The sequence below is a fragment of the Spea bombifrons genome, chromosome 1 (assembly GCF_027358695.1).
Source record: "Spea bombifrons isolate aSpeBom1 chromosome 1, aSpeBom1.2.pri, whole genome shotgun sequence".
NCBI classification, from domain to species: domain Eukaryota; kingdom Metazoa; phylum Chordata; class Amphibia; order Anura; family Pelobatidae; genus Spea; species Spea bombifrons.
Window position 1 is genome coordinate 145,364,719 of NC_071087.1, and position 25,862 is coordinate 145,390,580.

Consider the following 25,862-nt stretch of genomic DNA (forward strand, 5'->3'; position numbering starts at 1 on the left):
TGATATGGAAAAACACTTTGGAATGATTGTTTTCCTTTTAAAGACTTGCTGTCTACTTGAAAAGATGACATGTACCCAGATAATCCTATGATCTTGGATGAACTTCTTTTTATTCCTGACTGAGCCTCGGAATCCAGCATTTTATTGAAAACCCTGAAATTCTCTGCCAAACTCAAATGAGCAGAATGGCTATATTTTAAAACACTATGTACTTTGTTTACTTTGTTGTCGGGCACTTTGTAATTTATATGTGTTTGGGTGATCTGGCTAAGGATGAATCTCCTTTGCAGTCTAAAGCCTTCTTCTGTCTGTGATGACCCTTGCCAGGGCAGAAGGTATTTTATGGATGTGCCCCATGTTTTCATAATTCCTTTGAAGGCGTAGGTAAACACACTTAAATTTCAAGAACAGATGGAGTTTCCCCCCAGGACCCCACCTATTTTTGCCAGGGGGGCTGTGGAATAAACACAGCAGTCTCTAAGTGCAAACCATCAGTGGCTCCTGGAATAGGACTCCTGCTGGCCAGCTGCAGCCTGAGCCTCCCCCATGCATCTGCATTAGCTCTATATCAGCTTCCCTCCGCTGCCTTACATACCAGACCGGCTCACTGCTGCTGGGGCACTGGGACTCTATAGATCTGCTCATCTTGTGGAGTGGCAGGGAATAATATACTGGAAATCACATCCTAGGAGTCACAATGCCTAAACTGAAAACCCTTTTTCTCCTGTTACAGATACTACTGGTGTCACACTGGAGGTGCAATGCACAAGCCAATTACCAAGGTAACGTAAAAAACTGAATTTCTCAAGTTTGAATTGTATTATCCAACAATCTTATAAAACCAATGGGATATCTTCATCTATATTAATACATAGCCAGTCCTCATATACTATATGTCATGATATCCCTGTTTTTTAGTAAGGAAAATGTATACATCTGTATTGGCCCAAGAGAAGATGGAGTAAAAGTAATAGATTTTATTGGGCTAATATAGAAAAAGTCACAGTGAGACCTCAAACATCTCTTCTTTAGACGGAATCATCTTCTTCTTCTTCCATCTGAAGAAGAGACCTCTGAGTTTATGAAAGCTTATATGATGCTATGTTTTTCTGTGTTGTCCCAATAGAAATATATTTGAGCACACATCCCATTGTTTATTAAGAAAATCAAGGTTTAATAAAGCGTCTGATCCGTAACAGACACATACAGATCTCATCTAAAAGTTGATCAAAGTAAGAAATATTAACAACCAAAAGAAAACTTGGATGCATTGCTTTTTCAGAACTATCATCGGAATAATAATAATAATAATAATAATAATATAATACATGCATTAAAATACAAACATTTTATATTTTTATTATGTATGTAGTTATTTTTGAAGTGCTAACAGATATAATTAGTGCTTTACAGTTTAGCTTTTTAATAGTTGGGGAGTATGCACATACAAATTAAGATATGTATATTTTAAATATTTCAGGTTTTTTCTCTATAAAATGATGTTAATGATGTGGATCAGTCCATATACATACATACATACCGATTGTATGTTCCTGCTCATTGCTTCGTATTTAGCACTTTTTCCCCAAATATCCGTTTCTACATAATGCATTGGATCTCAATTTGAACTTTTAGCTAGTTAAAACGTGGCCACAGCTTTGCTTTACTTGGACACAGCTTGATCATTGACAGCTCCACAGACTTTGTGCCCAATACAGCCCCCAAAGGCTTCATCCGGGACACGCTGGAAGGTTGGCAACTCCAGGGTAAATTATCCACAACATGGGCTTTCCAAAATAGTCACCACAGGTTCTTTGTGGACTCTAAGTAGTTACCGATGTTTTGGCCTCTAGAGTAGAACCTTTATGAGACTCTGGAGGACAAATCGATTTGCTGAGGATTACCCACTAAAAAGTATTTGTTCTATTATACCTGTTAACTAAGTACCCAGTACCCTATTCATCTTCTATGGCAGTGAATAAACTCTACAGAAATATCAATTCTGTAATATTTTTATATTTTTATAAAATCCAATACATACAAATATGCATACAAGACTTTTTGGGTACCCAACACAAGCAAGAGTTCACAAAAAGAGGACAAGTTATCTAAATTGAAATGTGATAGGCTGGCATGATTTGATCATTGCTCCTAAATCATTCACATCTGCTCCCTTTCATCATTATGGCATTAAGTTGAACATCAACAAGAATGCAAGCTCTTCTCTAGTCATGATTCATGGCTCTCAGGGCCACCAGACACCTTTTAAGAAAGAAAATTAAAAAGGTGTCAGCCTTATAGAGAAGGTACACGGGATGCAGGAGGGGATGGATCCAGCCCAGAGAGGCAAGGTCATCCACACATGTGGTGGGGCTAAGCCCTGTATATCTAGGCTGTAGGGAGGACATGGCGGGGGATGGGATAGGCCAGTTGACCTTCCTCTCACCCAGAGATCCAAAAGGATTGTAACCAAATGTGATACCCAAAGCCTCTCAAGCAAAGAGAGGTTTCCCAGCCATGTACATACAGATACCACGTTATTTAAAAGCCTATCACACATTATATTTAATTATGTTCCTTATGAAAAACTTAACTTGTGAAGGTCAAAACATTATTAATGACGCGACTTGTATTTAAGCCAATATATCCACTGTAGTATAGCCCTGAGAGTCATTAACTGGGATAGTACTCAAATATCCTTAAATTAGAGTAGAATTTTCAGGACCAGCCCCAGACTGTGAGACAGCAAGTATTTGCTCATTTACCTGGAGATTCTGAGAGCGGGGTAGAAACTCAGAGACTTAATGATAGAGCAGCCCAGATATATTTGCCAGGCACTATGCTTAATGTGCATACTGTCTAAAACACATTTAAACGAAGTTCTAGGAAAACCATAATTCAATTGATACATACAGAAAAGTTTTAGGCAGTGTCAGCAGAGGGCTGGCACCTTCCTTGCCCCCCTCCTTTGGTTACTCACATATGCACTGGCACATATATTTACACACACACTCTCACACTTACACACAGTCTAGCACACACTTACACACTCATGCTAACATACACTCCCTCACACACACTTATACACTCATGCCAATACAAACTCCCTGTCACACACACACATTCGCCATCATGCTGACACACACATATAAACATTCATGATAGCCCACATACTTACACATACACATTCATACTAACACGCAGATATATACATATTCCTTCCCTTACCCACTCACTAACTCACTTCCTCACCCCTCACCTCGCCTGCAGGTTTCTTTCTGGTGTTTACCATGGGGTCATGTAACATTGTGATACATGACCCTGCTGCGTTCTCGCCTCCACTAGTAGCCGGGTTTAAAATCATAAATACCGGTAATACATTCTATGAATTTATTCTAGGGCTTAGTTTAGGTTTTCCAGTAGCTGCCTGTAACAGACATGATTCAGATTATTAGTTAATTAAGCAGACGCAGGCAATGTGGTACAGCCATAGCTATTAATGCAACTCGATGCATTACCATAGACTTACAGCTTCTATAAACACTGCAAATACATAAGGGATTGAGCAGCTCGATGGGTTTTCTTAGGGGAGCGAGCATGAAATCTCAGAGCTTTGCCTTGGATATACATTTTGGTGAATCGGCCTCTGTGCCGCTGTTATCTGTTTAACATTTAGTTATAAAGAGGTCCTCATACTTTCCGTAATTAGGGCGATTATTAAGGATATATTTATTTTAAAAAGGAAGGGTCTATTTTAGCTCAAGAGATCTAAGAGCCAACAACTTTCTCTTCTGTACAAAGGCTTCCAGAATCAGTTTCAACCAACAGAAAGTAATATGCTAGCAAAGGCAAAGGAGTCGTTTAATGGACGGGTAATAATATGCAAATTCAGGGGACATATAGTTATGGCAAATGCCACTAGGACCAGCCCTAGCATATGGGTAAACAAGGCTGCTTTGAGGTTTTCTAATGTTTGCAAGTATGTGCCTACAGGTGGGGTAACCTGAGATATAGTTTACCTATCGCACTAGAACCACTATGGCCTGATATGCTGGTATATATATATGGTATATAGATATAAATGACATCAAGTTTGCACAGGTGGGGGTTTACCTATCGCACTAGAACCACTATGGCCTGATGTGGTATATAACCACTATTGCCTGGTATGATATGTATACATTTATTACATTACATTTGATTTATGTCACACCAGTAGATTTTTATAGCGCTATTACAATGGGGGATAATAAAAAATGACCAATAACATGAACACATGTTAAGACATACTGATTCACGAGGAAAAGAGGGTCCTGATCTTGTGAGCTTACAATCTATTTGTTATTAGGTTTTAATGTCACTTTTAAGTGTTAGAGTGACCTTTACTTTGGGATGTGGATACATATTGCGGTTTTAGGTGCTTTTTATTGGAACACTGCAAATAATTTGTACAGAACCATATACTAATGACTGTAGCAGCCTGTCTGGCAGTGTACGGCTCGCTCCTCTGGCACTCAAAGGTTCAAGTATCGTTACAGTCCAAATGTTCTTTATAAATGCCATCTGACTTTATAATATTTTCCATTTCCCAATGAAGGCTTTAATATGCATTCCTTGTGTATTGCCACACAGGATCTCAGTTATACGGAGAAGCCTGCAGCTGATACACAAACTCCGGCCAACCAGTCCTCAAAGCGGTCACAATTTCCACAGTTTTAGGATTTTATTGATGGGGCACTGAATTTGTAGGCTGAATGAGCTGGGATCCCAGCGTGCAACATGAGACCTCAGTAATCAAGATGTGAATTCTAATGTAATCCTGGGGTGGGAAGGGGGACCTATTCAAAAAGTATTGAATGGATGAGCGATAGATTGTAGGGCGTCATATAGCAATATATATGTCCACTGAGACAAAACATTACTTGCCCAGCAAATAAATCTTGGCAGATGCTTTGTTTTATTGTTTTATTCCTCTTAATTATATAAACACAACATAAAGGCCTTTAAAAAGTGTTTTCATTTTTTTATGAAAACAACCATTCAATATCTGCTATTATGTCACATGACAAATGTTCCCGGCAAAGAAAGTCAAGAAAAAGTTTGACTTGATTAAAGAATTGTTTAGAAAGGTTTGGGTATTCAGCAACACTAGGAATATGATGGTGCTATAAACAATATAAATATAAAATTCCTGCATTATTCCCATCTCTGCTTAACTGTCCCCAGCACCGAGAGAAGAAAAACCTTATGTTAGTTATCAGATAGGCGTGTTTTCTGCGTAAATACGTGTACTTTTTTGCATTGCATGTCAATCTGCATGTCTACAGGTGTTTAGGCTACAGCTGGCAGGCACTGATTGATGGTTATGGAGGTTGGAGACCACTGGAGCGCCACGGGTGTAGGGTAACAGGCATTACTTGTCAGTATAAATGCTAATTTAATCTAAATAATACAAATGATGTATTAGTGAACCTTCATCATATTCCTAGATTCTGGAATAAGACATTGCAGTCTACACTCCCATCATTTTCTTGTTTGGATCAATTACACAATTTCTATTTTCTTCCCATTTTGTCTTTCAGTCCTCGATCTTCTCTCTGCCTCAGTCCAGAGGCAGGTCGCAAACTTCCTTCAGCAAGCTCTGAACAATCCATCCATGAATGAAGTATATTTACTGTCCACATTCAAACTGCAACCTAAATCCACAGCTACACTCTTTGGACTTTATTCTTCAAAGGACAATAGTAGGTTCTTTGAATTCACAGTAATGGGCCGTTTAAACAAAGGTAAGAAGTCATCATTTGTATTTCACAATTCCAAATGATAATACCCCACAGCTAGGCTTCCTTTTCAAGCAACATTTAAACAGAACCCCAAAAGCCAAGCCAAGCTTGTTCCATACTAATGCCACCTAGGTTTTCATCTTATCTTGTTAGGATCTCTTGTGGCAAGATGTTGGAAGACATACAAAGTTCAGCTGAACTGTTCAGCCATCGGTTTGCTTAACATGAAACTCTTCACAGTCTGGAGAGATAGTTCAATGAAGGAACTGATTGAAGGAGTTGAATAATAATTGAACCGAGTTTCATCCAGACCTTATATACTTAAGCTCTTTAAAGCCTCTAAGGTGCTTAGGCCCAGTGGTCAAATTCTAGTGAAATGAGCATTGTCAGAATTTCATCCAAACATTTTTTCAGTTTGGAAGTGGACTTGGGGGGGGAGTAACGAAAATACCTTTCCTTGTCATTTGGTGTAACCATTTCACTTCTCAGTGCTAGACTGGTCAGACAAAGACTTAAGTTTACTGCCCCCCTAAAATAAAGGATACTGTAGGGGTAGCCAAAATTGATGTGCCTAAAATTGGGTGGAGTAATGGACACGTGGTAATCAAGCAACAAGTAAGAACATAAAAAATAATAAATTTGTGCAAAGGCAGATTTTTTGGAAGATAACGTAAGGTTGTATGTATTTTATTAAACATATAATCCTTACAAGGCTACATGGTAAACCCTTGGGGAACTGAGAAATATTAAAAAATCATGAAAAAAGCAATTTATGAGACGAAAGGATTAATAAAAGATGGCAATAAACATTTTCCATCATGATTGCATGTAACCGTAATGTAGAAACTGTCTCAAGTGGCTCAGTGTATGGAATTATAGACAGCTTGGTGCCTTGTGAGGATTCTATTTTGCCAAATTTCATTATATTTACACTTAAATGCAGGTTTTAATTGCTTTTGTCTGGTCATTTTCCGTACGCATAATAAGATAACCGTTGAACATTGAAGGAAGGGGGCCTCTCTATAGTGCCAAAAACCTGTTATTCATTAAGTTGCAATAAGAGGTGAAACACCGGATAATGAAATCTCCTGTGTTCTATTATGGAGACCACAAATTGTCAGCTTAAAATGAGGCTACTTGGGATTATATTACATTTTGTTTCCTCTGACTTTTCAACACGTAGTACATTTTAATTAAATGTAGCAACTGATTATTTCTTGAGAATTGTTTCTATATAAGATTCATGTCTCTATATAAAAACTCTTAAATTGGAAAGCTATAGAAATGTGTTTTTTTTCTTATGTTTAGAACTTAAAGAGTGGCCACAATGGCAGTTTTTCCCAGGACACGTATGCATTTCGCAATATGTCCCTGCAGTATGTGGGATGTGTGATTAAGTGATTTATCTTATACATCCCATATAGTGCAGGGCAGCGCTGTACATGTTAAATGTCTATGTCCCCGTACATGTTAAATGTCTATGTCCCTGTACATGTTAAATGTCTATGTCCCTGTACATGTTAAATGTCTATGTCCCCGTACATGTTAAATGCCTATGTCCCTGTAGATGTTAAATGCCTATGTCCCTGTGCATGTTAAATGTCTATGTCCCTGTACATGTTAAATGCCTATGTCCCTGTACATGTTAAATGCCTATGTCCCTGTACATGTTAAATGCCTATGTCCCTGTACATGTTAAATGTCTATGTCCCTGTATATGTTAAATGCCTATGTCCCTGTATATGTTAAATGCCTATGTCCCTGTACATGTTAAATGTCTATGTCCCTGTACATGTTAAATGTCTATGTACCTTGTTGGAATCAGTTTACTGAAAATTGTAACACCTTCTGAGCTAGTTATACATCTGCCAATTCCATGCACAGGGGAGGTAAGAATGGCCACCATACTTTGGCCACCATCAGCAGCTCATGGTGTAACTGGCCTTTACCAATCCACTTGGGTCTTCTCCTATTCCCTTAAGATGTTGAGTGGGTATTACCTGTTAGTCCCTGCAGTGCAATCCACATATTACAGCAGGGTGCATCAAAAATAAGATGTTATCATTCTGAGCTTAATTTTCAAACATGGAATATCCTTTGTTCTCGTTCTTTGGGTTTTGTCTGCTGATACTAAATGATAATGTGCGTTGGACATGGCCAATATGCTAACAACAGGTCTTATTCAGACTTATTTTTCTTTTGAGTGTATGTTTTTTTTAAGTATTTTACTTGACATCTTATCCTTTTGACCTCAGCCTCTCTTCGATACCTCAAGAGTGATGGAAAGTTAAACTCAGTTATCTTCAGCAACATTGAGCTGGCTGATGGAAAGCAGCATACACTTCTCCTGCACCTCAGTGGTATCCACCGTGGACCCAGCTCTGCTGAGCTATACCTGGACTGCATTCAGGTGGATGCTATCAAGGACTTACCTCGACCATTGTCAGGAATAAACCTGAACACGGGCTCAGTGCAGCTGAAAACTTTGCAGAAACGCTCACAGGTAATCACTTAAAACAAAACTTTGTTTCTCAAAAAACTCCAGTGTTGATACATTTACAACTACTCGACCATGTAAAATCCCACCTGGTTGGAAATGTCTTGTATTCACAGGAACAACAAAATATTTTTAAAACAAATACATCAAAAATTTGATAATAGATAGTTAAGAGTCTTGTTTGTGCCTTATCTTTTAAGTCTCGATTTATAATCTGCTCATGAAAGGATGTGTTTTGCTGTCTATTTGCTTCGCAATGATAAAAGTAGCTCTGTTATACCTCACTGTAAGTAACATATACAATAAATGTACATTAAACTCAGAAACTAACCCACACACCAGTCCTTACATTTAGTAAGAACATGAAGAGAGAAGTGTTGCAGTGGGCTTTACAAGCCTTGTTCAGAATGGTAATGTTACCAAAGTGCCCACTGATAAGCCTATATTAGCCTTTTATAGGTCGTGGAAAAAAACAAAAAGTACTGGTAGAACAAAAACTGCAAAACCCCTTCAACACAATCACAGCCTCATACCCATCCAATACAATAGCTGGATTCAGAATATCCTAAAGGGTTCACGTTACACAGTGACTTCAACGGACAAATCCACAGACCAGGCCAGGTGGCTTGCGTCCTCCTTCCTTTTCCATTAAAATATCACCTAATTGCTTTCATAGGATTATTATATATAAATATGCTAGTTTTACAAGCCTGTTGGCAAAATATTATTAAGAATGGGTTTTAATCCTAAATTACAAACACATACCCACTTCATAGCCAAGCCTGTTCTCAATTCTTTTGGTTCAATGCATTTAAAGGGCTATGATGTTGTTGCAGGATACCTTGGATGAACTAAAGCTGGTGATGGGAGGTTCTCTGTCACAAATAGCCTCAATCCAAGATTGTTTTATGCAGCAGAGTGAACCCGGACAGTATGCAGGTGACTTCACTTGTTACATATATCAGTATCGGGAAATGCTAGCATATGATGTAATAGCTTCTTTAATGATAGATGAAACAGGGGAAGTGGATTCTGGCGCTGCCGGCACCCTGCCTGGTTTGGCCTACTCCCCACCCCTCCATAATGTTACACTGTCTAGCCATAGCCCATGCACCGCTTACACTGCCTCCCCCATATATCATCCTGGAAAGTTCAAAATGAGTTGATCCTGGACCTTTTTAAATATTAACCCACTGATAGCCCGTCATGTTGATTCTATATAGCAAGTCATGGAATATGTTAACTAAATTACAGTAATACCTATCCTCATGGAAACTTTGGAGACCCTGAGGTTGGGGCAAAAACCCTGAGACTCAGACTAGTTTCCAGGTTTGCTCATAAAATACCTACCAAGTGTCCCAGATCCACCAGGTCAATCCAAACCTAAGGCCTAAATCCTACTGTCCCAGTGATTTCTCCAGTGTCCTGCTTCTCTGGGACATTGGAGAAATCTTTTTCGCGGAGAGAGGATTAGCCACACAGCCTCCGTTTCAGCTCATAACATCAGGGACTGTCTTTTATGCGGAAGGTTGGAAATTGTGAAGTGTGTGAGAAGGGCTGTGCATTATGTTTTTGTGTAGGTGATGTCAGCAGGCAACTAATAGGCCAAATCTCACAGATGAATCAAATGTTGGGTGAACTCAGAGATGTCATGAGGCAACAGGTGAGCCACGTCGTCTTTCATTGTGTGAATAACTGATCTAGACTGTACATTGTAAATAATGATACATCGTTTCATCTTTAACTGGCAGCATTACTAAAAAGATCTTGAAAACCAATTCCCTACCGTTATTAACAAAGTTTAATATAATATTTACATATATATATTATATATTATTTTATATATTATAATGTATTCATGGAAGTGGGCTGTGGGTGGCACATTGCTATTATTATAATGCATTATTATTATTCATACATCCCTGGCAAACGTAAACCCAAATCACTATTATTACAACCATGACAGGTCACGGGCTGGACCTAGCCAGAAATGGATGTAATTATTGAGGACATTGGTGAAAACATTGATTTAGCCACACCCACTATGGGTGTGGTGATGAAATATTGATAATGCTTCATTAATGTTTAGGGTATACATTATTCAGGATAAAAATGTAAAAGTTCGTATTGTTAAATTTTTTAAAAAAAATATATAAAAAAATTGTTATGATGGTTAAAAAAAGGATAAAAATCAATGTTCAATAAAATGAGAGAAAACTATTTACTAATACATTTTGTTTTACAGTTTATTCTATTACATTAGGGCATTACATATACTCTTTTGTTTCACTCATTGTAATTTCCAAAATAGGTGACAAAAATTAGATAAAAACTAGAGATATATTAGGCCAGATTTATTAACGGAGATAAAATAGATCACTTTTTTATCTCATAAATAAGATAAAATAAAACATATTTTCTTGTCATATTTTTAAGGTTAAGGAGACCATGTTTCTGAGGAACACTATCGCTGAATGCCAGGCCTGCGGTCAGTATGTTAACCATTGATTTATTAAACATGCTGTTCCATCTATTTTGCTCAGTTTAACACTTTTGTAATGTAAACTTTCTAAACACTTTTTGTAACTACTTTTAGAAATGTAATTCCTAGTGCTGTTCCATACCCAGACCCTTCCCAGAAATAACTGTTTAATCATGTAAGATTCAGTCTCAATTATAATTTGTCCTGGGAACAATTAACTGCCATGTGACAAACGTAGACACTGATAGGTTGTTGTTGGGTCTGTTTAGGGTTATTTGCTGAACAGCACATTTAATAACCCCTTTTATCTTCATACTTGTGTTTGTCTTCCAGTCACTCATTCTTATAAACGTAGAATTTGATGGCCCATCTAGTCTGCCCACTTTTTTTGATGTAGAGACTCAGACCTTAATCAGATTCATGCCTGTCCTATGTATCTTTAAATTCCCTTGTATTAACATCTACCACGTCTAATGGGAGGCTGTTCCATTTATTTTCCACCACATTGGGAAAGTAAAACTTCCTTATATTCCATCTAAGCCTCTGACCAGGGCAGGACTGTTGATGAAGAAGCGGCGCTGGCACTTTAAGGCCAGTGGCAGTCTGATGACGTAAGCGCTGCCAATGTCTGGCGTATCCAGCGGGTGGCTGCACTTTATAGCAACTGATGTGCCGCTAGAGCAGCAGATCAGTGTGTGGCGCTATCAGGTCCAGGCAGTCCGGGCCTACCTCTTGCCCTCTAGATTTAGATTACGACCTCTTGTTCTAACATTTCTCCTCCTTTTAAATAAATGTCCCTCCTCTACAAAATCATTCTTCTTTTAAAATGTAAAAGTGATTCTGGTGCAGAATGTGGTGATAACAGTTTGTTACATGCTCTCATCTTTTAACTTATATTCGTTTTCCACATTAAGGTTTGGGTTCTAATGATCAATATCCAACACCCGCTCCACCGCCCCGCAAACCCACTCCACCGCCCCGCAAACCCACTCCTCCTCCAAAGCCTAAGTGTGACATCACTTCCTGTTTCCGAGGAGTACAATGTACAGAAACAGCCACTGGATTTCAGTGCGGACCCTGTCCCCCCGGTTACACGGGGAATGGCGTCATTTGTACCGATATAGACGAGGTATTACAATTCTGAGAAGTCATTCTCCATCGTCATGTTGTTTCCTTGAATGCTGGGAGGGTTAATTGCGATGACATGGATAAAAGCCGGGCACATGTTACCAATTTTCTATTTATTTCCACTGATTGAATATTATAAGAAGAAACATGCTTGTTTGTAAATAGCCTTAATATTTATCTTCTGTGGATCAGCATACAAAGTTATCTCCTGCGTGATCTTTGTGCCGCGGCTCATTTATGTGAAAGTAGTGGGAATTGTGTCGGATTCCTGCATATGGCATTGATATGGGATTAGGGTACAGGAGACTCGTGGGGAGAAATAGTTGGAAGGGCCCCAAATGATGTCTTTCTGTGTGGGAGTGATGATGAGACTTGTCTTTTCTGCTTTCAGTGTCGGTTTAACCCTTGTTTCCCTGGCGTTCGATGCATAAACACTTCTCCTGGATTTAAGTGTGAAGCCTGTCCTCCGGGATATACAGGAGCCAGTGTTCAAGGTGTTGGCATTACATATGCGAAGGAAAACAAGCAGGTGATTTTGCAGGTCTTCTGTGTGTAACAGTTTCATTAGAAATGCTGGCTGAGCATCATGTGAGTAAGACTGGATTGGTATCAATAGAATACCAAGGCCGTCATCAGAAATCTTGGGCCCAGTACAAACCTAAAGACATGGTTCCCTACCCCCTCCCCATGCCCCTACCCCCCACCCTGTCCCATACTCCTCCCCCCACACCCTGTCCCATACTCCTCCCCCCACACCCTGTCCCATACTCCTCCCACCACCCTGTCCCATACTCCTCCCACCACCCTGTCCCATACACCTCCTTCTGCCCCTCCCCATGCTCCTCCCATCACCTTGTCCCATACACCTTCCTCTGCCGCTCCCACTGCTCCTCCCACCACCCTGTCCCATACCCCTTCCTCTGCCGCTCCCACTGCTCCTCCCACCACCCTGTCCCATACTCCTTCTACCACCCTGTCCTATACTCCTTCCATCACCCTGTCCCATACTCCTCCCTCTGCACCTCCCACCACCCTGTCCCATACTCCTCCCTCTGCACCTCCCACCACCCTGTCCCATACTCCTCCCACTACCTTGTCTCATACTCCTTTCTCGGTCCCTCCCCATGCTCTCAATGGGGGCACAAGGCTACAATCCCAGGAAAGGGCCATCTGGGCCTCAAATACCAGTAAGGGTGGCCCCCTGCTTGTCTGGGACCCATATATGTGTGTGTGCTGATAGCAGCCATGTGGCATACAGTGACAATACAGTACCATTAATTCAGCGGGATGCTGTAATTACATTTTCAGTATATTGATTATGGCATATTACGGATTACTACGGCTTGAATAATCTTGAAAATAGGCAAATAATTATTACAAGTTAGTTAGTGAGTGATGTGTATGTTTAGCCGTGTTCGCTGTATGTGACATACAAAATACATTGTTATGTTTACTGACAGGTATGCACAGATATCAATGAATGCAACAATGGAAGAAATGGAGGCTGCGTGGCTAATTCTCTCTGCACAAACACCATGGTAAGGGCTTTAAAGTGTATTACTTCATCTGTTTTACCCCTGTCCTTACCCGACCTGTCAATGTGACTGCATTTTCTGTGACTATTCTGGCTATTGTATCTGCTGCACTGAATTGGACCACGAGCCCCTGTGAATGCTCCTTCACCATACACCTGCGTTTCTCAATTATATATCAATTATCTCCATTGGTAACACGCACTTACTACCTTGGTAACTACTCCATAGTGTTGCATGAGTAGGCTTCCCCCTGAGGAAGCTGTACACTCGGCGAAACGCGTGGACACAACTGCCTATTTACTTATTTGTTACACGCAGGTACTCTATTTCCCTTTTGTTCTCCAATAGGCATGTTATGTAGGCAAATGTTAAAAAAAATTAATTGCAATTAATAAACTTTATTGATTTTATTCAGTTTCTTCCTACCAAGAGGAATTATTATTTATTATTAGGAAGAACTATTTGCAGGAATCTCACTAATTGGCTCTAAAGAGGCCATATATAGCTATAGTAATTTATTTTATAACAAGAAACCAAGCACAGTACAGGGGGAAGACTAAATGTCCGTTTCCACCTACGTTGAAGAATATGGAATAAATTTGGGTATTATAAAACATAAATCCAGTTTTAAATACCAGAGTAATGTTTAGTTTATGTCTAACCTGCTGTATACATTAATTAGTGCCTGTCTATATTATAAAGCTCATACTCCAAGATTCAACCATTTACTCCAAATCCCCTAAGCAAACGTTAGAACTACAAAATAAACTCTAATTACACAAAGGAAATACAAACTTCTAAGACTCTTCCAAGCAGTCATTATTTCGCTTCCTGAGGGTCTCAGCCCAATAATATTATGTTTTCATGGGAAAAATATGGAAGTAAGTCAGATGATTCCAATAGTATTAACAATAGAAACTTTGTGTCCACGCGTCTGTAGAGTTTCCGATTAGACTAAAAATTACAGCAGCATCTGGAGCTCATATTTCCTTGAAAATAAGGTTGACTGCTCCTTTAAGATAAAATTGTTGTCAGTCGCCTTTAATGCATTTTACAGTTGTGTGCACTAAATAAACCTATGTAATGGTGTTTAGAGATTAAAATAAGCAATTTATTTGTATTAGAATAACTTCTAATTTAACTGAACTCCCCTATATGTAAGTTGCTGATTGTTGTTCATGTAGGCTTTGATATGCCTTTAAGGTATAAGGCATATCAAGGGGCAGAGTGGCATATAGGGGGTATAAGGCATTTCTGGAGCAGAGTGGCATATAGGGGGTTAAAAGGCATATCATGGCGCAGAGTGGCATATAGGGGGGTATAAGGCATATCAGGGAGGCATAGTGACAAGCCTGGGGGCAGATGTGCGTAACTGGGGGCAGGCTGGCAAATAAAAGGAAACAAAAAAAATATTTTTCTCAATCATAGCTTTTATTAAATATGAAAAAATAGTTTACATGAACTAATATTTACTAGTAAAACTTTTTTCCTATAGGGTCGTCTTATATTCAGGCTTTTTCTTTTTTTCCTGCATTAAGATTCAGATTTTGGGGGGTCGTCTTAAAATCAAGCAAATAGGGCATATAGATATTATTAAGCCGAAAAGCTTTAATGATGTTTCCTCTTCGGTGCTGATTAAAACCCCACTGCATCTTTTTCCAAGTTATCGATCCAATATTCTACTGATCTCAATGAAATGAAAGAAGAATGGATTGAAACTGACAGCCTCTGATTCAGTAGGAACACTAGCCACATTGCTGATTATAGAAATCCGCTTCCCAGAGGTTTATCATTGTGAATGCCGAGGGGATCTAGAACTTATGGGAAATTGAGACATCCCTTTCAAGTTACATTGCCCATTTGGTCTCACGTGAATCTCATACATTGAGCCAATTACAATTAGGCTCAAATTAATTTACTCGTTAAAGAAAAAAAATAGATTGTGCTTTGTAAATAACAAAACAATGTTGGTTCATTTCAACACTCTATTCAGAAAATTGACTTCTTGGGGTAAACCAATGCAAATGGATCATTTTGTCCCAAACATTTCCTATTCTTTAATCATAGGGCTCCTATCGTTGTGGACCTTGCAAAGCTGGCTTTGTCGGTGACCAGATTAAGGGTTGTAATCCAGAAAGAAGCTGCCGGATCAGTGGGTTGAACCCATGTCATTCCAGTGCTCAGTGTATCGAGGAAAGAGGAGGTCAAATTACCTGTGTTGTGAGTATCGGTTCATGTCATAACACCATATTTTGGGTTGAAAACTGTTTTAAAGGGAAAGAAGGCTATAGCAACAGCTAGAACCCTCACAATATTGAAAATAAACTGGATAACTATTTGGGGACGGGTGTAGTTGGCCACAAAAAAAGCTACATGATGCGCAAGGTAACTTATTCTCCATTCTTTTTTACACTCATTAATATACATTTTCTAATCGGTTTCACAGCCCTCTCTAGATTATGTTGCATATAATAGAACTTTAACCTGAAAAATGTAACGGTAAGCTAAAAATGCCACTGCCATCTAGCGAGAAATATTGGAATCTCAAGCTGAATATTGTTGGAGCATAAGAACGCTCACCTACCCATTCTACTACCATCTTGTGATAGACACTGGAACTCTCACCTCAATATCCTACCCCAGTCTATCGAGGAACACCGGAACTCCTACCTGGACATTCTAGGAGGAACAATGAGTACCACATGTACCTCCATACAATGCACCCACCTAGTGATAAATACTCCATCCTTCTATAAATCAGTGAGCAAGAAAAACATTGCATACATAGTAATTTCACATTAGATTGTAGATCTAGAAAACATGGACAGGATTACTACTCCACCTATTGATCTTCATGATACGGTCACCATGTTTGCCATTAAAAAGAGAAGTGGACTGTGGAAAATTGTTGAGGGGTCCTGTTTTGAAGGTGCTGTTCCATACACTCTGCTCAATACTTAGAAACATCATACCTTTAAATGCCCAAACCCTTTCCACAAATAATTATTTAGTAACATTTAGCCTCATTCATATTTTTTTGCCAGAGACACTTGTCATGTGACCTAAAATCTGGCCCTAAGAAGCTGTTGCCATGAAAACAAAAAAAATCATAATTGTTGTTGTCATAGAAGTAATAAAATGGCCGATCTGCTAGTTTTATGTTACTAGAGAGTGCAACTAACGTTTTGTCTTAGTGAAACAGCATAGTCTGCCATTTCTGCACACGGTGACTGGCGATGGGGTGCCATTTATTTATTCTGTATAAATTCTCTACTTAACTCTTTTCTTCTCATCTTGCCTTTTATATATTAGTGTACAGTTGGATGGGCTGGGAACGGTTATGTCTGTGGCAAAGATACTGACATTGACGGCTATCCGGATCAAGCTCTGCAATGTACCGATAAATTCTGCAAAAAAGTAAGTGTCCCCTGACTCCTTTACTTAGGATACAAGAGCTGATTGAAATACATTAAAACCTAGAACTGTTTTGACCTTCTTTAACTTGCATGTGGTAAGTAGCATCAGGTGTCTTAGAGGCTGAGATGTTCTGTGTTTTTCCTTGGTTAAATTTTGCAGTAAATGGTAAAGTACTGACTTTTTTTTTTTGGAGAGCCTGAGGAATTGTGCTCTTTGTCTGTCTACTACCATGCTCAGTGAAAGAATGGTGATCCAAAAAGGGTAGGGCCACAGGGGGGCAAGCCGGGTTCCCAATCTTCTTCTGGGGCTGCACTACCTGAAGCGATATGAAGCCTCTTCCTTCCCTCATAAGCCTTAGGTGGGCCAGATCTTCTACAATCTCCCCATAAGGAGACCCTCTGAAGTCTTCAACTAAATTCTTCAAGCCCAGAAGGCACAATCCACTCCCCCCACCAAAACTGAACAGAGTCTTCGGGGACTCAGTTCCACTGTGACTTTTGGCAACCCAATGGTCAAAACCACATATATAAATATGTTATTCTAAGTTATACACAGGCCTCAGCCAAATGAACTCTCTGGAATGTATATTAGTGCTAGACTTGTGCATTCGTATTCGAGAGAACGAATGTTTGTATGTTTTTGTTGCTCAAACCGAAAATCAAATAAACTAATATGGCGGCGAGTAAACGAACACAAAGATGAAGAAGCAAAACGCGTCTCTGGAAATATCTCCTAAGTCTGAGACAACTGTTCTGAGGAACTTGGCCTTGGAGGAACGGGATTTGAGTCCCCAGGCAGGGCAAGGGCACAGCAAGGCAGGACAAGGTACACCTGGGGAGACCAATGGCTTCAGCATCAGGAGTTAAAGGTCCGTAAGAGCGACTCTATTGATCTCCGCCAGGGGGCTCGTCTGAAACAAACACGGGAACGGGCAAATATTCGTCGAATACGAGGGTGTTTTTTTCCCTGAAGAACACGAAGACTTGGCCGGCACCCAAGTCTAATTACTAGTTTCAAAGCCATTTTAGTGGACGCACGTTCACTTGATCATTCCATCGGTTGCTATGATTATAACACCACTTTTCAGGCTTTTGTACCAGAATTAGTTTTTATACACTCCCATGGTCTTTGCGATCACCTACATTACATTCCATTTATTTATAAAGCGCCGGAGGATTCCGCAGCACTGTTACATTCATTAGAATGTTATTTGTTATTTGAGACATAATTCTTTAATAATTCTGTATAAAATGTTTGTATTCATACTGGTGATCTGCTTACCTACAGGACAACTGTCTGTACGTTCCAAACTCAGGCCAAGAGGACATTGATAAGGACGGAATGGGAGATGCTTGCGATGAAGATGCTGATGGAGATGGCATCCTAAATGAGCAGGTAAAGGGAACAGTATAGAAAAGTGTTTTTGCTAACAATACAAATAACTAATAAATGATAACCTGCTAAAAGTACTTGTTGGGAGCAAATCCAAGTACAAATCCCACTTCTACTCATAATAAACTATGCAAATGATGTGTTTATACAGGATAACTGTGTGCTGGCCGTGAACATCGACCAAAGAAACAGCGATCAGGATATATTTGGGGATGCTTGTGACAACTGCCGCCTGACATTAAACAATGACCAAAGAGACACAGACAGTGATGGCAAAGGAGATGCTTGTGATGATGATATGGATGGAGATGGTAAAGAATTACTCATACTTTACATGCATTTCCAAAGCAAGGCCTAACATATGCATATTTAGTGAGTGTTCTGCTTTGGGGGGGGGCATAAAAAACTTCAGGGGTCTCTGAGCTTACCCCCCAAAATTAGTATGTTTTACTTATGTCTAAATGTCATCAATAAGGGTATTCCTGAAACTATGTGGTCACCAGGTTTAAGTTCAGTTTGAGGGGAATGCCCACCAAAAATTATTATTACAAGTACCAGAAAAAAGACATTTTTAAAAATCATTGTACTGTTTTTTTTAAACAGTACTAGTTTTTTACACACTTTTTCCAGACAGCGACATTCTATGTGTATGTGTTCTAGCATCTATAGCATTATCTAGCATTATCTAAGTCCAATCTACTACAGAAACACCCTGATTACCTATCATTTGTAAAAACAAAATTGAACAACTCGGTCTTAATCACATAATCACATAGTCTGACACTAATGGACTAATGGAAGTCTATGAAGTAAAACATGTCATTGTACAAGCAGGACTGTTTCCAGGACTCAGGGCCGGCCTTAGGGGTGTGCGACCTGTGCGGCCGCACAGGGCGCCATGACAACAGGGGCACCGTCCGGGACTCAAATTAAAACATCGTTTGTTTTTTTTTGTAACTTTATTTAACATGGAGGATGTTAAATAAAGTTAAACAAAAAACTTTAAGTCCCAGGCAGGGGTGCCGAGCGGTTGCTCGTGAAGTTTTCAGCAACCGCTCGGCGCCCCTCACTCTCCGTGACTCTGTCGCTGTGCCGGCGTTTCGTGCTGAGCGCCGGAATTATTCTGGCGCTCAGCTGTGAAGCGTGCACCGTGGCAGAGCGGGAAGACGGACGCCTCCCTTTCCCACCGCAGGACTCCGGCAACAAGGTAAGTAAACATAGGGAGAGGGGTAGATAGTGATAAGGGGCAGGGGGGGTAGATAGTGATAAGGGGCAGGGGGGGTAGATAGTGATAAGGGGCAAGGGGGGGGAGGCAGTGAGAAGGGGCAGAGGGGGGAAGGCAGTGAGAAGGGGCAGAGGTGGGGGATTTTTTTCCTTTCTTTTTTTTGGGATGGGGGGGGCGCCAGAGGAGTAGTCCGCACAGGGCGCCGGAACACTTAAGGCCGGCTTTACCAGGACTCAACAGTATATTTTTATTGTAGGTATCAAAAACTTCCTGGACAATTGTCAGCGAGTCCCTAACGTGGACCAGAAAGACAAGGACGGTGATGGTGTAGGTGATGCCTGTGACAGCTGCCCGGACATCATCAATCCAAACCAGGTTAGTTTAGAAGTGGCAGGGAACGTGGGTCGATCGTCGTGACACAGAAATGATAGTGTGAAATCTATCCTATTGTATCAGAACACAAAGCATTATATTATCTCTTCTTTCCACAGTCAGACATTGATAATGACCTGGTTGGCGATTCCTGTGATACTAATCAAGACAGGTGATAATTCATATGAAATCATTCCACAATGTTACTTTTATTAAGAGGAGGTATCATTCCATGAATAATATCTCATCCCCCTTCAACCACAATATACTGTGCATGTTCTGTATACAAGAGCAAGGCCTCTTCTCCTCCTATACTAATATGTTTTAATGTGTGTTAGTTACTGTTAGTTTAAAATGTGTTTGTTAAATATATAAGCCATGAGTTATTGGATGCCCCCAGTGTTAAAGTGATTGTCGTGCCTGATTTTATTTTTTTTTATCGCTCCGGCAAGCAGTGATAAAAAAAAGTTTCTAGTAGTGGCTCAAATTCTACCCCCTTGCCATGATTCCTCCTGTTTCTAACCTGATATTAGATATAATATGTCATTGTAAACATTTAATGTAAGAGTTTTAATAAGGGTCGAGCTGGGGATGATTAAGTGGCCCTGGCACTTGAATGCAGCAACCACCAAATGATGTCCATGTGACCACCAGCTGTGTTGGCACCAGCCCATTGGCATTTGTCGATCTGACAGATAGCCAGTCTGTACCTGGTTTTAATTAATACAAATAGTGGACTGAATCATTCTACACAATGCTTGTATATTTATGTATTCCCCATGAAACCTTCCATGACCTGACTGGCCGTTGGAAAACGTTGAAAATGTTTATGAATGTAGAATGTATACAGGCAGTAATCACACTCATGTCATTTATTGATTTTAAATCTCCAATCTGTTGCTGAAACCGTCTGTTTCAGCAATGGAACTACCCATCATTACATTACATTATATTATATTAATAACCACTAGATGGCGCTGTATTGCCATAAACAATACAGTCTCTACAGAAAAATGGCAACAATGATACCTATCATGGCATAATTTACCTGAAGAAGAGACTTAGTCTCAAAAGCTTACAATCCATTAGTAATCCATAAAGGCATCATCTTTCCCAAATTGTGTCTCTCTCTTTCTGTGGCACACGGCACAACTCTGTACCTTTATCTACAGAAAATAATACAGGCTGGGGTAACTATAATGACTCTTAAATACAAACTGTGTTAATGCATTGAATGCTGTTCAGAAATGACCCTCCTTTTCACTGAAAAAAAGAGTATATTTTTATTTATTCCTAACAGTGATGGAGATGGCCACCAGGACAGCACAGATAACTGCCCCACGGTCATCAACAGTTCTCAGTTAGACACAGACAAGGACGGAGTAGGAGATGAGTGCGACGATGATGATGATAATGATGGAATTCCTGACCTCCTTCCTCCAGGGCCAGATAACTGCAGACTGGTTCCCAACCCTGGACAGGAGGATGACAACAGTAAAGTTTATTGCTGATGTTAAAATTATTTATTTATGAAACCAATCAAGGGTTCCTCGCTTATTTGAGCCTTGAGTCTAAACAGCAAATGCTTAGCATGTTCATCACACGCTATCGGAAATGGTTAAACATGTAGTGCAGAAAATGGGATTCCAAGGAGAATCTCACGATTTATCAGATGTGTTTGATCTTCTCATTATACAGACAGCAGCTGTGAGTTAAAGTAGATCTGTTATTTTTCCCGAAAGCTACATTTTATAGTGTTTTACAGAAAGTTAACATATATGTAAAGCTATGTAAACATTGAAACAAAGTATGTCAAGGGATCACAAGTTCTAGGTACTGTAGTTTTGGTAAAGGAATTGTGCTAGCCACCGGTCCCTCTGATGATTTTATTCTTTGTGCAGATGATGGAGTGGGAGACATCTGTGAGTCGGACTTTGATCAGGACACCATCATTGATCGCATCGATGTTTGTCCTGAAAATGCAGAGATCACGTTGACCGATTTCAGGGCCTATCAGACTGTTGTTTTGGATCCAGAAGGCGATGCGCAAATTGATCCCAACTGGATTGTTTTGAACCAGGTAACCTCTTCTTACCTTCCTAACACACTTGCTTTTGTAACATTGTTATGGATAGAAACAAAATGCATGCCATGTGCAGAGAACATCAAAGATGTTATATTGTAAAGAGATGATCCTCTGTCATGTTTCCAGATACTTTCCGTTTTAAAACATATCTATCACTGCACCCCCAGGGATAGCTCCAATGTCTAGGATTCTATGATAAGTGGGAGTCAGATCTTGTGTCTTTATTAACCCCTTAAGGACAATGGGCCATCCCTAAACCCATTGAAAACAATGCATTTTGAGCCCGTACATGCTTTATCAGGGGTTAAACCTGCCTTTGTTGTGCTGTAGGTGTCAGTTTGGATAGTGTTACGATTGTGTTGCTTTGTGCTCTCTTCCATAACATAAAAACAGCACTAATTGTCTAAAGGCAGATAGATTTTTGCTTTCAACCACCCATACACTGTAAATGATCGTAGTTCTTAAATTCTAGTATCCTTTGTGTTTGTTTAATGCGCTTACACACATCCCACGCATAACCCCGACCCCGTTATATGGGTATCCAGCCACACTAATGACCCTGTTGTCTTCCAGGGAATGGAGATTGTGCAGACTATGAACAGTGACCCTGGGCTTGCTGTCGGTATGTCATCATCTGTTCTTTGTGCTTCGATGTGTCCTCATTTACACCATTATATTGTCTTCTGAATGTGAAGCGGGTATAAATAAACTGCTGTGTGTTTGTTTCTCCCCCCTTTAGGTTACACAGCATTTAATGGAGTAGATTTTGAAGGCACATTTCATGTGAACACGGTCACGGATGATGACTACGCCGGATTTATTTTTGGCTATCAGGATAGTTCAAGCTTCTACGTGGTTATGTGGAAACAGACAGAGCAGACATATTGGCAGGCCACGCCATTCAGAGCCGTAGCAGAGCCCGGTATTCAACTGAAGGTAAATATCCCATCCATGCCATAGTTGGCTCCTATTCTGTAGCCACCTGAGCTCTGTCTCACACCAAGACGTGCGTATGAAGAAATGCAAATGTTATTTACCACCAATGGATCAAATTGCCAATCTTGATAAAGTCCAGTTTCTCTGATGTAAAGGCTGATTGCTGTAAAATGAAGAATATTCAAACTGAAAGTCTTGGTTTTGATTTTGCAATGAATATGGCCCTGGTGGATCTGCAATTTAACATAATGTAATGATTATATCATCATCATATTACTACATTCTTCATTGGACCCCTTTTAGGCAGTAAAATCAAAAACTGGACCAGGAGAACATCTAAGGAACTCTCTGTGGCACACGGGAGACACCAATGACCAGGTGCGTCTGCTTTGGAAAGACCCCAGAAACGTTGGCTGGAAAGACAAGGTTTCATACCGTTGGTTCCTACAGCACAGACCGCAAGTTGGTTATATCAGGTAAGTTAGAATGTGTGTATGGACGCTCGCCATGTTGAGTACTAAACAGAATGAGTGTTTTCCACAGAAAAAAACTTGCCATGGTAATGCCTAGCAGGAGGACGTTTAATGTAAAGATTACAAGCTTTCTTTGTTTAAAAAAAAAAACAACCTTCAAGTTTCACTGAAAAAAGAGGAACTTTCTGTTCTGCCTTGTGTGATAATTCTTCTAAAAGCTGTATATGAATAGATTGTCCCTGCTGATCATGAAAAATTAAGTTCGTTAACATGTCAGTGTCTGTATCGCACAGATGCATCCTTTGAGCAAACTCCCATTACGTCTTCGTCTTACTACAAGATATCCTGGAGCACGGACCACTAAGAAAATAAAAACAAAACACTCTTGACAGTGTAGTTTTAGATCACAAATTCGCACAGATGCATTTATTTCCGTAGCATATACACTAAGCATATGGAGGTCGCACGTCAGCTTTAGTTATCTTTTATCGCTACTTGTAATTCTGTTTTGGGCTTCTTCCGTGAAACGTAAGTGGTCAGGTTACATTCTGCTAACACAGACTGTACGTCTTATGATTGCCCGTGTCTGCTTGCAGAGCCAGATTCTACGAAGGGAGTGAATTGGTGGCAGATTCCGGCGTCACTGTGGATACCACCATGCGTGGAGGACGGCTCGGCGTTTTCTGCTTCTCCCAAGAAAACATCATTTGGTCCAACCTGAAATATCGCTGTAATGGTAATGCTACCACTTACTTTCCTTTTTTTTTTTTAAAGACCAATAGAGCAGCGTGGAAAGGTGAGATGGGAGAGGTCGAGGGCAGCAGCGAGAGGACCAACAGATTATGCTATAGCCATTCCCCTGCCAACTCCACTACTTAATTGCCCTATAGGCCCTGATATTGCTCATTTTTCTACACTACAAACTCTCTCGACATCTGGAATAGGTTTCTACTTCAGTCTTATAAATGTTAAATATTAATATATGTAATATTAAATATTAACTGCTGTAGCGATTGCTCCACATTTAATAGCAGAATACTTGGCGTACAGCTTGCCGTATCATAGAATATATTCATTTTGAGTATTTACTTGCTAGAGATATACGTTTAGATACAAGACATTGCAGAAAAACAGTTTTTCCCCAATACAACAAACTAACGTTGACATTTTCCTACATTTCCAGATACAATCCCAGAGGATTTCCAGGCTTTCCAAGCTCAGCAGTTTTCTTCTTAAGGCAACAGTTTGTTTTTTTAAAACTCGATTTTGTTTGATAAGAAAAATAATTCACTTATTTTCATCTGATGTAACAAAGTTTGATTTTTTTTATACTTGCTGTACATGAATGTATGTGAATTAAAATGGATACAATAAGCCAGATGTTTTAAACCATGCATTATATTGGTTTTCTACTGCAACATTTCATGCGACACACATTCACAGTTTGGGTTACTCGCAGGCTACACTTGTTACTGAGTTCGTGTGACAGTCTATATCCATGTCTGGAGGAGGAAGGTGGTGTGTGAATGTTCTAGTACAACAAATAATAAACTCAAAACAGAAAATAACGCATGAATATATATATATATATATATATATATATATATATATATATATATATATATATTTGAATATACCCTAAATCAGTTTTAGATTAATTGCCAGAGATTGAGCACCTAAAGCATAAGGATCTCTACATACTTTTCATGTCTTCATCCATGATTGTGAATACATCTGTTCTTGGAGTAATCCACAAAGACAACGGTCGCTGCATACTTTCTAATGACTCTTGTATAGCATTGCTATTAGAAAAGTAAACTAGGGTTGACCAGGTGCCTGTCTCGGGGAATAATCAGTGAATTTATTCTAACTTGGGTTTTCACAGAGATCACTCCTGATGAGGAAGACAGGGCTGAGGATCAGTCTCTCTGATTTTTCCTTTTCAGATTCTTCAACATTACGTGACATTAAACAGCATGACGACAACATTAGAACCAACTTCTCCCCCTCCAGTATATACTTGAATTAATTTGTTCTCACACCAAGACGATAACCAGATTCCTTTTAGAGAAAAAGGAGAGGGTAACGGGTGAAGAATGCTGCTTTTCCCCCAAGAACCATTCCTGACATTGATGTGCATGGGACATAAGTGACATTGAAGCACAATGCTACACGTGGGAAACACAGGCCTCACACAATGCTGGGCCACAGCCTCGACCGAGAGGGCCTGGTTCCAGATTGTTTAGCAGCGTATGGCGACACATTATTACTGTTCCGACTAAAGTAAAAGTAGTTTACATTTTGCGACAGCTTTACTTTTAAGGCTTTAACAGTGCAAGTTGGCAGGAGAACTCAAATCAATTAATTGTGCATTAAGATTTCATTCCAAATTAAGAGGCGTTAACCTGGCCATGCTAAATACAAACTTGGCTTGGGTTCCAAGTGAAATCTAACTGATTTAGTACATTATACGGGGTCAACAAAGCTCTTCTTACAGCAGATGCTCATTGGGGTTGATCGTTCAGACTGTACCGTG

The 25,862-nt window shown here is 39.8% G+C and overlaps 1 protein-coding gene across 1 annotated transcript; it reads left to right on the plus strand.

The window, feature by feature from the left end:
* The first annotated feature begins 506 nt into the window (after window positions 1–506).
* Window positions 507–24,700, plus strand: THBS4 (thrombospondin 4). The gene is made up of 22 exons (XM_053447988.1): window positions 507–782; window positions 5,583–5,786; window positions 8,039–8,286; window positions 9,117–9,219; window positions 9,861–9,943; window positions 10,717–10,768; window positions 11,677–11,891; window positions 12,282–12,419; window positions 13,351–13,428; window positions 15,493–15,645; window positions 16,738–16,842; window positions 18,130–18,237; window positions 18,386–18,545; window positions 19,716–19,834; window positions 19,951–20,003; window positions 21,132–21,325; window positions 21,733–21,911; window positions 22,491–22,539; window positions 22,657–22,853; window positions 23,157–23,329; window positions 23,923–24,062; window positions 24,510–24,700. Exons 1-22 carry the CDS (start codon window positions 698–700, stop codon window positions 24,560–24,562), a joined length of 2,889 nt encoding a protein of 962 aa, XP_053303963.1. The 5' UTR covers window positions 507–697; the 3' UTR covers window positions 24,563–24,700.
* The last annotated feature ends 1,162 nt before the right edge of the window (window positions 24,701–25,862 follow it).

Coding starts and splice junctions, on each gene's coding strand:
- THBS4 (XM_053447988.1), top strand. CDS start 698: ATGCCTAAACTGAAAACCCTTTTTCTCCTGTTACAGATACTACTGGTG. Junction 22,540..22,656: donor TGACCCTGGGCTTGCTGTCG/GTATGTCATCAT, acceptor TCCCCCCTTTAG/GTTACACAGCATTTAATGGA. Junction 22,854..23,156: donor AGCCCGGTATTCAACTGAAG/GTAAATATCCCA, acceptor GACCCCTTTTAG/GCAGTAAAATCAAAAACTGG.